General features: G+C 46.5%; 2 protein-coding genes across 3 annotated transcripts; both read left to right on the plus strand.

The window, feature by feature from the left end:
• The first annotated feature begins 7,503 nt into the window (after positions 1-7,503).
• LOC123161221 (uncharacterized) lies at positions 7,504-8,354 on the plus strand. Its single transcript, XM_044579068.1, has one exon. It carries the CDS (start codon positions 7,637-7,639, stop codon positions 8,027-8,029), a length of 393 nt encoding a protein of 130 aa, XP_044435003.1. The 5' UTR covers positions 7,504-7,636; the 3' UTR covers positions 8,030-8,354.
• A 423-nt stretch (positions 8,355-8,777) lies between these two features.
• LOC123161219 (probable jasmonic acid carboxyl methyltransferase 2) lies at positions 8,778-10,433 on the plus strand. 2 transcript variants are annotated; one of them, XM_044579067.1, is made up of 5 exons: positions 8,778-8,896; positions 8,960-9,072; positions 9,161-9,547; positions 9,632-9,898; positions 10,000-10,433. In XM_044579067.1, exons 2-5 carry the CDS (start codon positions 8,998-9,000, stop codon positions 10,351-10,353), a joined length of 1,083 nt encoding a protein of 360 aa, XP_044435002.1. In that variant the 5' UTR covers positions 8,778-8,896; positions 8,960-8,997; the 3' UTR covers positions 10,354-10,433. The 2 variants fall into 2 exon arrangements, with proteins under 2 accessions (XP_044435002.1, XP_044435001.1); XM_044579066.1 differs by having other exon boundaries at positions 8,839-9,072.
• The last annotated feature ends 2,092 nt before the right edge of the window (positions 10,434-12,525 follow it).

Consider the following 12,525-nt stretch of genomic DNA (forward strand, 5'->3'; position numbering starts at 1 on the left):
TGCTAGTCAAGCCAATTTCTATTCCTCAATGCTATTCAACAAAGACAAAGTCTTCGATCATGCACACATTCCTCACGTGGACATGGAATCTCTGCCGGAATTCAAGCCAGTCCTCGGTGTTCTTCAATGCTGGATTGCTGAATTTTTGCACTGACATCTGTGATTGGAATGAAGAACTCATTCTTCAATTCGATGCAACACTGCACATCACAGGAAATTCTTAAGATGTGAACTCATGGGTGCTGGACTGGATGTCAGAAAATACTCACTACAAGGCACCAACAACTGAATTGCTTCATGCCCTCCCACTCAGTCCTCCCCTTGAAGGTGCTCGTTGCATCTACAATGAACCTGAGCTTACAAATCATTACATGCAAGTGCTGATGAAGCCTTTGAAGCCAGGGCAGGCCCCTCGAACCAAATTCCTCATCAAGGAATTACTGTTGTGCCACAGACTGTCTATCGCATTCTGACGAAGACAATGAGTCCTATCAAAGGCCACGACTCAAATGATGAAGAAGTCGTTGGCATCATGAAGAATATGCTTTTCAATATCATTCATGGCATTCCCGTCAACTTCCATGATTTCTTCATGAGGACTCTGGTGAATATTGCTATGTCACCATTTGAGTTGAAGCCTTATGCACCATGGATTATGAGGTTCATCAGGACAAGGTCTTCACTCAATTACAAGGCTGATACTCTGAACCACGGCAGCTACTTGCCTCCAATTGAAGTCCTCAAACGGACATTTTCCTCAGCTGATGACAAAGGCAAGACAACTGCTGTGATAGATGAAGGCATTCGTCCATTGGATGGTCAATTTCACAAGGTTGCATCCTACTCCACCAATGATGACTCTGCCACACATGACTCTGCCGCCAACACCTCTGCCAAGCAAATTCCTCAAGCCACAGCACCCAGGGTGATGACTGATCGTGAGTTACTCCTCAGTCTTCATCAGAAAGTTGATCGCAATCATAAATGGGTCAGGTGTCAGTTTGGTTCAATTCTTCACAACATGACCTCAACACACAATGCAGTGAAGAAAAACCACTACTACCTCCATGAAACCTTCAACCGTACCTGGGTTGTTCTATCTCATGTCTACAGCGCAGAAGATCTGAAGAGAATGGGTCTCAAGGAAGAATTTGACTGGTCTGCACCTCCACCGAAGAAATTCAAGAAGGTCAAGGTTCCTTCCTTGGTGGCCAGCTCCTATTCTTCATCGCGCGACACTGATGAAAATGAAGACTTGGGCGACACTGCGGCAAGCCCTACTACGACAACCGACCCCGACAACGCTGACGCTCCTCCATCAACTTGATATTCTTCAGGGGCGTTAGTCCTCAGTTTCGATCCTTTTGGTCATTCAATGACAAAGGGGGAGAAATTTGAGTTAGTCTTCAAGCGGGTCTATTATATGGGCGTTTTTCTGCTAAGTTACAACTCTCGCTCTTCTGAAACTTTTATTGGATCGAGTTGTAATCTTAAACCTGATGGTGCTCTGATACTTTTGATGTGTTCCTCTGCATGCTTATTCTTTGTTATATGTTAATAAACGCATGCTGAATTACATCAGTCACCATATTTTATCATGCATTTCAAATTCTTCATATTATATGTAGAATGCGTGTATGAATTACAAGATATAGGGGGAGATCTCCATGATTCAACTCTTCAAATGTGCATTGCCTCAAAAGCAAATTCCTCACTATGCACATCTTCAGGAGGAGTTCTTCTATATCTTGCAATCAAATTCCTCAATATCAGTACTTACACTTCATATGTTTATCCCCATTGAAAACTTAACCTATATTGTCATCAATCACCAAAAAGGGGGAGATTGTAAGTGCATCTAGTGCCCCTTAGTGATTTTGGTGTATTCAAGACTTATAGGTTAAGGGACTAATGTGTTTATGAGTGTACACAGGTCTATAAGTCTATGAGGAGTTTGATATTTACAGAGAAAGCCGACCCCTAAAAATGAAGTTCTTCGACTGAAGACTTTGATATTCTGAAGACTTTCTGAAGACTTTGAAAGTGAAGAAATTGGTGTGACCTTGAAGACTTGGTATTCATTTGAGGAACATGAAGTGTGACGACTTTTGTTTCCGTTGTTTCCTTTTCTCTTTCTTGAGTCATAGGAAACACCGTACTGTTAAAGGGGGTCAAGGAAATACTAAGGAAAATTTTCCATGTGATGCTCAACTCAAAATCCTATACCTACCAATCCCTTCGAGTGAAGCCTTTGGAAATCTCATACAGTTCAGTCAATTTCTTCAGTGACAGAGACGAAGTTCTTCTGGTCACTGAGGAATTTGTTCTGACTGAGGAGTTAGGAATTCGCCAGTGCGGATTGCCTACACAGTGAGGAACATGATAGCCCTGAGGAATTTGAGAGTCAAATTTCCGACCGTTGTTGTGTTGCGCGCCAGTTTTCCCAAAATATCTTATCCACCAAACGGTCATATCATTGAAAGGCATTTATGTCTTATCATGTCGGGCTGCTCCCTAGGCTATAAATAGCCGCCCCCTACGACCACTAGCTGGTTGGCTGATCCGAGAGAAACTGGCACTTGTCATTTGAGAGCATCCCATCCTCCAAGGACTTTGAGCGAAAATCATCGAGTGAGGAAAAACCCAAACCCAAACACCTACAAACCTAAAGTGATTGAGCATCACTGAAGAGATTGATCCTGCGTGGATCCGACGCTTGTTACCTTTGAAGACTGTGCTTCTTCCAGACGGTTAGGCGTCATGGTCTAGAGCATCCAAGAGGAATTGTGGATCGCCGAGTGACCGAGTCTGTGAATGTTTGGAAGTCGCCTGAAGACTTACCACGAGTGATTGGACGAGGTCTGTGTGACCTTAGTTCAAGGAGAATACGGTGAGTACTTGGTGTCCTGAGCTGCGTGCTAAACAACTGGGTGTCTGGGACTGTGTGTCCTCGAGTTTAAATACTCAGCCGCTCCAACCAGACGTACAACTGAGACAGCAGTTGGAACTGGTCTACCAAATCATTGTTTTCACCAACCTTACTGGTTCTATTCCCTCAACTCTTTCATTTCCTCATTACTGTATTGAGTGATTGTTCATATCTGTGTTTGAAGACTTTGACTGAAGACTTTCTCAATTTCCTCAGTTCAATTTCTTCAGTCTATTTGTCTTCATCTTGTGTTATCCTGTGTTTATGCTTTCTGTACTCTGTGCGTGTCTTCATTTCATCATGATGACCATGCCTGTATTCTGTTATGCTTACTTCTGAGTACTTATTCCGCTGCGAGTAGTTCTTCGCTTAGGAATTTCCTCACCGGCAAAATCCTCAGTGAAGAATTCATAAAAATTGCCTATTCACCCCCCCTCTAGTCGATATAATGCACTTTCAACGACAGTGTGGTGACGGTGATGGTGAAGTGATCTCCGCAGGGCTTCACCTAAGCACTACGAAAATATCACCGAGGGAGTAAACGGTGGAGGGGGCACCGCACATGGCTAGGCAATTGTGTGGTGTGTGCTAGGGGCACCCCCACATATATATATGTGGGAGGGGGAGGGGAAAGGCCAGGAGATGCCCCAAGTAGGACCGAATCCTACTTGGGCTCCTCCCAAGCCGCGCACCCCCCTGCCATATATATCGGAGGGGGAAGGAAAGAGGGGGGAGTGGGAAGGAAGGGGGAATCCTATTCCCTTTCTTTCCTTTCCTCCTCCCCCTTTCCTTCTCCACCTTGGCCGGCCCATATGGGGGCACACGAGCCCCTTGTGTGTGGTGTGTTTCCCCTCTTGGCCCATAAGGCCCATATCTTTTGCCGGGGGTGCCCGGAACCCCTTCCGGTGACCCGATATGTACCCGGTACCCTTCGGAACACTTTTGGTGTCCAAATACCGTCGTCCTATATATATCAATCTTTACCTCTCGACCATTTCGAGACTCCTCATCATGTTCGTGATCTCATCCGGGACTTTGAACAACATTCGGTCACCAAATCACATAACTCATATAATACTATATCATCATCGAACGTTAAGCATGCGGACCCTACGGGTTCAAGAACTATGTAGACATGACCGAGACACCTCTCCGGTCAATAACCAATAGCAGAACCCGGATGCTCATATTGGCTCCTACATATTCTACGAAGATCTTTATCGGTCGAACCGTTATGACAACATACGTAATTCCCTTTGTCCATCTGTATGTTACTTGCCCGAGATTCGATCGTCGGTATATTCATACCTAGTTCAATCTCGTTACCGGCAAGTCTCTTTACTCGTTCCATAATACATCATCTCGTGACAACTCCTTAGTCGTTTTCTTGCAAGCTTATGATGTGTATTACCGAGAGGGCCCAGAGATACCTCTCCGATACTCGGAGTGACAAATCCTAATCTTGATCTATGCCAACTCAACAGACACCTTCGGAGATACCTGTAGAGCATCTTTATAATCACCCTATTACGTTGTGATGTTTGATAGCACATAAGGCATTCCTCCGGTATCCGGGGGTTGCATAATCTCATAGTCGAAGTAATATGTATTTGACATGAAGAAAGCAATAGCAATAAAACTGAACGATCATTATGCTAAGCTAACGGATGGGTCTTGTCCATCACATCATTCCTCTAATGATGTGATCCCGTTATCAAATGACAACTCATGTCCATTGTTAGGAAACCTTAACCATCTTTGATCAATGAGCTAGTCTAGTAGAGGCTTACTAGGGACACTATGTTTGTTTATGTATTCACACATGTATTAAGGTTTTCGATCAATACAATTCTAACATGAATAATAAACATTTATCATGAATAAAGAAATATAAAATAACAACTTTATTATTGCCTCTAGGGCATATTTCCTTCTGTAAGACTATGTTATTTAGCCTTTGTTGCTTTTATTAATTCAAAGTCGATCACTTTTCATGACTTCCTTAACAAAAATCTATTTAGCGATAATTCAAACTAGGTATAAATCTTGTGTTTCTGGGTATTGTGAGGAGGACGGAGGCTCTCGTCACCAATTTCTTCTTAGAGTGAAATGCGTTGTTGGCCAATCAACTCAAACTTATTGCATGCTTTACACTAACAACTCAAGAATTGACCGATTTAGGCCATACACTCGTTAATTTGATAAAATAAGGCCACAATGAATCCAGGATGAAAAAACTGTCCACGTGGCTGCCATGTCAGCATCTTGGACCACTCACAAATTGACTAAATTATATAAGGGTATTTTTACGACAACGCCAACCTGATCTGATACAAGATAAAAAATATGTCTGCACGATTGCATGGTACTTGAACCCATGACATGACCTCAGGGTAAAAGAAAGGTTTTGCTAACCAGTAAACCATGAAGAACTTTGTGCACAAATATGCACGGACAGTATATCAAAACGTAAAGGTACAGTTAATTGCTTCAAAAGTACATTTAATTTTTTATAAAACCCTAGTGTGTTCAGTGGGACCCTAAAGGAAAGGAGGGTCACACACTAACTACTAGAATGCCAAGTATTTTGGGTATGTAGAGGGTTACATGATATATATACAATCGCAAGGGTTCAGAACAGGTTGTTCGGGAGCCGGATCGAATTGTGTCAAGTTTCCACCAAATCGAGAGTTATCAGAACATATCGGAAGATTGAGACACCCTTGTTCACATCAACTCGTCTTCCTGAACATGGCACACACTCTAACGAGATTGACAAAAAACACCTAACAAGAGAGCTGCCTCGCTGGTCTGGACAGGGATCCACCGCGTCTTCCATGGTCCTAGGACCATAGGAGACGAGGTTGACCAGCGACGACCGGGGAAAGGCTAAGGAAACCTACTCACGAGTCGTCTGGGTCTTGCCTAGTACTCCCTCCGTTTTAAAATAGATGACTCAATTTATTACAAAATTAATACAAAGTTGGATCATCTATTTTAGAACGGAGGGAGACTATTCCCAACTTGAAGCTAGCTAGATCGGTTTTGAGTTTATGGCGTAAACCAGTCAGTGTTCAAATTATTGGCCTAAAGCATACAATCGGTTTGAATTAATGGGCTAACGACGTATTCCACACTTCTTCCAGATAACTTTTGGGACGGAAGCTTGTTACCATATGTGCATATTGAGCTTAGGAGCTAGTATAATTAAGCATGTTTGCTCGTCAGAAAAACATGTTTTTTTTATAAAAGGAGGATGTATCCTGCTTCTGCATTTGAACGGTGCAAACATGTGTAATCCCATTTCTCTTTTAAAAAGGCAACCAATCCGGTTAGGATCAGACGAGCACGAGCCTGCCCCTCCCGCGCTCTCTAACCACATTTTGGTCTCTGACGAACAACTTAGGCCCCGTTTGGATTAGCGTTTTCTTTGTAATACACCTGTAAAAGAAATACACGTCTCCATCGGTCGGTTTCATTTCCAGCCGGAAAACAGTCATGCTCAGTAAAATACACTTGTAAATCTTACACCTCTGTATTGAATTACACCTATACCAAGCGCGCCATTAGCGTGGAGACCCCAAGAGCCGTACCCGACATCGACATCTCCACATGCCAACACAGAAATCAACAAAACTTCGACGGACGCAGCGTGCTCCAACAGCTAGGCACACCGCACAGCGCACGCGCAGATCCCACCGTCCAGTACGCCGCCCCCCAACACTCCAAGGAGCCCCGTTGCAGTCGAGGTCATACCATATCCACACGGCGCGGCGGATCAGATCAGCAGGAAAAGCTATCCCGAAGAGTCCTGATTAAATTTCTCCCGCGGGCGCGAGAAAAAAGGCAGGATTTGACGTGAAATCTCTTCACATATCGCGAGGATTGGCCAAAAGCGGCGAAAACTCTGGCCGGCCGTGTCACCGCCGGCTGGCTTTGTGGCCGCGCCGCGCGTCATGTGCGTTATCCGGTGAAAAGCCCCGGCGCTGCAGAGCCACTCCATCCTGGCTTTGCAAAACTTTTCCTGGCCCGCCTTGCCAAAGTGAAAGCAGAAAAGGAGAATGTGGATCAATGGCCTAACACTCTATTACTTTCTCGTTAAGCTGGCCAAAAGTAATTTGGGAAAGAGATGGCGGTGAATGAACCCATTTCGTCCTGCTCGGAACCTCGCTCCTAGAAGCGGGCATTGTTATGTGTAGCTGACACCAGGGCCCGCTCGTTATGATGAGATTAGCGATGCGAAATCTTTAAAATGTGTTTGTGCTTTAGCATAGCCTTTGGCCGTAAGAAAGAGCTTTTGCTTGATTTTACTAGTTGAGGAAAACGCATATGGATCTCTTGCAAGAATCTCAGCGAAGCACAGAATTGAATAGCATTTGTTTAGGAGCAGAAAAATGGTCAAGTAAAGTCGTCCGTCCGAGTGGTTGCCATCAGATTACCGGCAAAGGAAATCCTTCGCCCAGAAAGCATTGAAAAACACCTCCGTGCCAGGCCCATCAAACCACCCGAATTGTTAACCCGCTCGCCCACACGGGCCACGGTCACGCACGACAAGAGAAAGGCGGAGAAGAAAAATAAGAGAAAGACGACGTTGGCGCCCGCCGCTTAACCGCCCATATAAACCCTGCGTCGACCGCATTGTGGGCTCAGCCAAGCGAGCGGCGTAGCAAGCCAAGCCAAGTAGCCAAGCAAACGATCGCCGCCAAAATGGAGGATCACTTCGGCCGGAGGATATCCAGGGAGGAGGAGGCGGTGGTGAAGCCGACGAGGAGCTTCCGGTACGAGGACTACAGCACCAGGAGGGTGTTCCTGCGCAGCTACCCTCTGCAGTGGGACTCGCCGGCGCCCGGCGGCGGCGACGAGAAGAAGGGCGAGGTGGAGGACGACGACGAGGAGCGGTACGACGGCGCCGGCCGCGACAGGAGGTGGAAGCGGCAGGTGGTGGTGGCGGTGGTGGAGTGGGGGGAGGACAAGCTGCTGCTGCTCAGGCGGGTCAAGAAGCGGCTGGCGCTCTACCTCATCGGCTGCCACTACAGCCGCCCCGCGCTGCCGTACAAGTCCGGCGGCTCATGCACCACCGCCATGCTCAAGTCCATGTGATCGCCGCCGTGGCGAGCCGGTTCAGCTGCTCGTGTGTCTGTCCATGATACGCAGCAGACAGTTGTTAGTCTGCTCGTGCCGTCTGCCTTCCATGCTGCTCTGTTTTGTGCGCCTGAAATACTCTGTATCTATGTGTGTCCCTACGTAGAGGTAATAATAAGAGTTTGTACGAGTGATGAAACGCTCATGTATATATTTTCTTGTGAAATCTTTGTCATATGATAGATGGACAGATCATTGTTCCAGGAACCTTCAATACATAGCTTTTTGAGTATGTTTACAGGAACCTTCAAAATACATAGCGAGATATGTGTATTTCTTGGGATGAGAAGATGACCCTGAGTAAATTGTACTACAGTATTTCACAGTTTTTGTTTTTTGGTATGTAGAACTGCTGTTGTGATTTCCAAATTAGCTCAACAGACAAGTAAAAAAGATACATAAGACTTTTGACTGGAACTCCGCTGCTCATCGTATAACAACACATATAGAGTACCAGATGTCATCACTAAGATACACTAGAAGAGAAGTCGGTATCCGTGCAAATTAAAATTTGGAAACGATTGCTTCTGGTTCTGAACCAAGTAACCAACGGTTGAACAAATTCACCAAACCGAAATCACTGTTTCGCCGACTGAAAACAAAGACGGGCTCATGCGCTGACAACTTCATAGTGCTAGTATATCCTTATCTTGATTTGACTCAACCTTTATGGCCCTCGATTGGCTGGACCTAATGGTGATTGAAAAGAAAGAACAGTGTTCTAAAAAAAGGGGAAAAGAAAAGAAAAGAAAGAACGGTGGTCTAATTATTGGTGCCAATAAGCCGCCAGAATAGCTATCTTCATGTGATTGGCATACAAAAATTGTAAGTTCTGAGCACCCAGAGACTTTACCAGCATCTATCGCCTTCCTAATCTGCATCTTGCAGGCGTGAGATAGGAAGCTCAGCCTGCTTGAGCAAGATCCATGGCTTCCGAGCAGACGGTGCACATGAACGGAGGACAAGGGGACACAAGCTATGCCCGCAACTCCAGTCTGCAGGTATCTTCTCATCTCTTGCTTGATTCACAGCCGTGCTTGTTCCCCCAGAACTGATTCACCTAGCTGTTACCATGGAACTCACTTGCAGAACGCTGAGCAGAGCAGGATGAGGCCCCTCATAGAAGAGGCCATCGCCGATCTACTCCGAGCCAGCGCCTCCTTGCCGAGAAGCATGGTGGTCGCGGACTTGGGATGCTCCTCCGGCCCAAACGCGCTCACTCTGGTGTCTATCTCCGTTGACGCCATCCGCGGTCAGTGTCTTCGTTCCCAGCAGCCACCGGTGGAAGTCTGCGTCTTCCTCAACGATCTTCCAGACAACGATTTCAACATGGTGGTGAAGAGCTTGGTGGCGTTCCAGCAAAGCAACAGGTCGGTTGTTACAGGTGTTATACCAGGGTCATTCTACGGGAGGCTCTTCACCAGTGGCTCCTTGCATCTCGTCTGCTCGGCCAACAGCCTCCACTGGCTCTCCGAGGTATGAATTTTGCACGGCTCGACAGCCGAACTGCGCGGCTTGTTTCTTTTTGAGCAGTAAGTTTAACTTTGGAGATGAGTCCAGGCTCCTGAAGAACTGAGGAGGAACAAGATCCCGGCATACGACATCGATGAGCATGTGAGGCGAGGAAGACGGCGTGTGGTCATTGGAGCCTATGCAAGGCAGTTCAGGAAAGATTTCAAGCTTTTTCTTGAGCTGAGAGCCAAAGAATTGGTCGCCGGGGGTCGATTGGTTGTTTCCCTTGCTGGGAGGCGCTCTGAAGAACCTGCTGCCGAATTCACTCATGCCTGGGAATCAGTTGCCCTTATATTAAGTGACATGGTCTCAAAGGTACATTGATTTAGTTAGTTCTGTTTCATTTCTACCATTCCTAAACGGAATAAGATCGTGTATGTGACTGACATCTTGATCTTCTGAAAAAAAATCAATAGGGTGTGATTAACAAAGCAAAGTTTGATACTTTCTACATACCGATATACGGACCTTCCGATGAAGAGCTGAGGGGGATCATTCAAGCAGAGGGTTCTTTCTCAATAAGGGAGATGCAAGTGAATGAGCCTACAAGCAATGTGGAAAGCACGCTGATCTCCTCGAGCAAGATGGCCAGTCTGCTGAGAGCTGGATTTGAGCCGATAATAGTCCAACATTTTGGGTCGTCTGGGGAGATCATGGATGAATTTGTGAGGACTGCCGAACGACGCTGGAACCAGCAGGGCAGCTTGGAAGCGGAGCTGGCTAGAAACCGGCGAGTTATTTTGGTTGTGTCGCTTAAAAAGAAGGTATAACGTGTTAGGGCATCTCAACCCGCAAATTTGCTCGGGCAGTAAAGGACAAATTGAAATTCAAATAAAAGTCCGATCCATAACGTGCGCCGGATCACATGTCCGATCACATCTAAAAGAGGCAAGTATGCTTAAGTTTTACATGTCTTTCGTCCACTACCTGGCATCTTCTCCCCACTACCTGGGAGAGATGCCAGCATGAGGATTAGCTTATACGCTGATGATGCTGTGATCTTCGCCAACCCAATCAAAGAGAAAGTCGACTCGCTTCTGCAGCTCCTCAATCTTTTTGAGGACGCCTCTGGTCTTCGCTTAAACCAAAACAAATCTTCGGTGGCCATGATTAGGTGCAACAATGTAGATCTCGCTGACGTGCTGCGTAGTTTTGGCGGCTCCGTAGTAGGTTTCCCTATGACTTACCTAGGCCTCCCGGTCTCCACTGGTAGAATCCGTTTAGTACATCTGCAGTTCCTTCTGGATAGAATTAGGGCTCGCCTTGCAGGATGGAAGGGTAGACTCATGAACCTTGCGGGACGCAGAATCCTCGTCCGTAGCGTGCTGTCAACGCTGCCAACATATGCAATGACAGTAATGAGGCTCCCAAAAAAGCTGTTGAAGGACATTGACAAGGCCAGGTGACGATTCCTATGGGCGCACGACGAAGATTTGTCAGGCGGAAAGTGCAAAGTCAACTGGAAAACAGTATGCTCCCCAATCCAAAAGGGCGGCCTGGGCATTCAAAATCTCCAACTCTTTGGCAGCGCACTACGTCTCCGATGGTTGTGGTTGGAATGGATGCAGCCGGACAGGCCTTGGAAAGCTTTCCCGACTCCATGTGACAGCAATGACAAGGCCCTATTCAACAAATTCACAAAGATCGCCATCGGAGACGGCAAGACAGCAAAGTTCTGGACCTCCCATTGGCTGGGAGATGAACCTCTCTGTCAAACTTTCCCAATGTTGTTCACAAGGGCTAGAAGCAAGTCCAAAACAGTAGCTGAAGCTCTACGAGATGATTGCTGGATCCACAGTCTTGGCAACGGACAGCATGAAGAAATTGTCCATGATGTGATCATGCAGAATCAGAGAACATGGAGGACTGAGCAACGAACAACGGGAAGATATGATCACTTGGATGGGAAGCGAAAAAGGAATCTACTCCACGAACTCTGCCTACAATGCTCAGTTCAAAGACCTGCCTAACAATGCAATGAAGTCGACCATCTGGAAAGTGTGGGCGCCAGGCAAAATCAAAATCTTCTCCTGGTTGATTCACCACGATAGAGTGTGGTGCAACGACCGGTTGCAACAACGACGATGGCCAAATCCATATTTCTGTCAGATTTACCTAAAAAACCTAGAGTCCTCCGTGCATCTCTTCTGGAACTGCCCGTTCTCGAAGGCGATCTGGACAAAGGTGGCAGAATGGAAAGGATGCTCGTCCCTCGCCCCGCCGTCGCAAGAGCGGCGATGCACTCCCTCGGCAGTTAGGGAAGTTTTAAATGCATCAACAGCAGAAAACAGGAAGGGAGTGAAGACTATGATCATGGCTACCACCCGGGCAATTTGGATGGAAAGAAATAGCTGAACCTTCAGATCAAAACAAGCAACCCTAAAGGATGTCATTGATGCCATTCGACGCATGATGGAGCACCGGCGACTAGCCGGAGCAAAAGCTACCGAGCCCCCTTTGGGGATCTAGGTGTGAGATAGCCTCTTAGGGTTTTGTTAGCAGGGGCTGCAGGTCAAAGACCCCCCCCCCCCTCGTGATGTGTTCTCCTTTTTTCCTTCCATGTCCATCACCTAATCATACTTTGTCTTCCATATGCTTCCTTCTAAATCAATGAATGCCAGCCAAGCTGGATCTTTCAAAAAAACATGTCTTTCGTCCGGCAGTCCGTGCAAAATTTGAGATTTTTTGCCCTGCCAGACTGGCAACCCGACCCTCATCCATGCTCAAAGTGTCGTCGCGCCGCATGTCCAGCCTCCATTTTCGCCACCGCCGTCTCCTTCTTGTCCACTACCTCCAACTTCTCATGTTGCCGCCGCAACATCTTGTAGTAGACGACTTGCACGATCATTCTTTCGTCATCATCCAAAGACTCCACATTCAAGAACAACATCTTGGCACCCTCCGCCTCAGCTGCGATCTTAACCTTCTTTTCCTCCTCGAAT

Source organism: Triticum aestivum, chromosome 7B (assembly GCF_018294505.1).
Source record: "Triticum aestivum cultivar Chinese Spring chromosome 7B, IWGSC CS RefSeq v2.1, whole genome shotgun sequence".
NCBI classification, from domain to species: domain Eukaryota; kingdom Viridiplantae; phylum Streptophyta; class Magnoliopsida; order Poales; family Poaceae; genus Triticum; species Triticum aestivum.

What these genes read in the sequence shown, in the direction of transcription:
- LOC123161221 (XM_044579068.1), top strand. Translation starts at nt 7,637, where the DNA reads ATGGAGGATCACTTCGGCCGGAGGATATCCAGGGAGGAGGAGGCGGTG.
- LOC123161219 (XM_044579067.1), top strand. Translation starts at nt 8,998, where the DNA reads ATGGCTTCCGAGCAGACGGTGCACATGAACGGAGGACAAGGGGACACA. An exon ending in CCCGCAACTCCAGTCTGCAG is followed by an intron (nt 9,073 to 9,160) that starts GTATCTTCTCAT and finishes ACTCACTTGCAG; the next exon opens with AACGCTGAGCAGAGCAGGAT. An exon ending in TAAGTGACATGGTCTCAAAG is followed by an intron (nt 9,899 to 9,999) that starts GTACATTGATTT and finishes AAAAATCAATAG; the next exon opens with GGTGTGATTAACAAAGCAAA.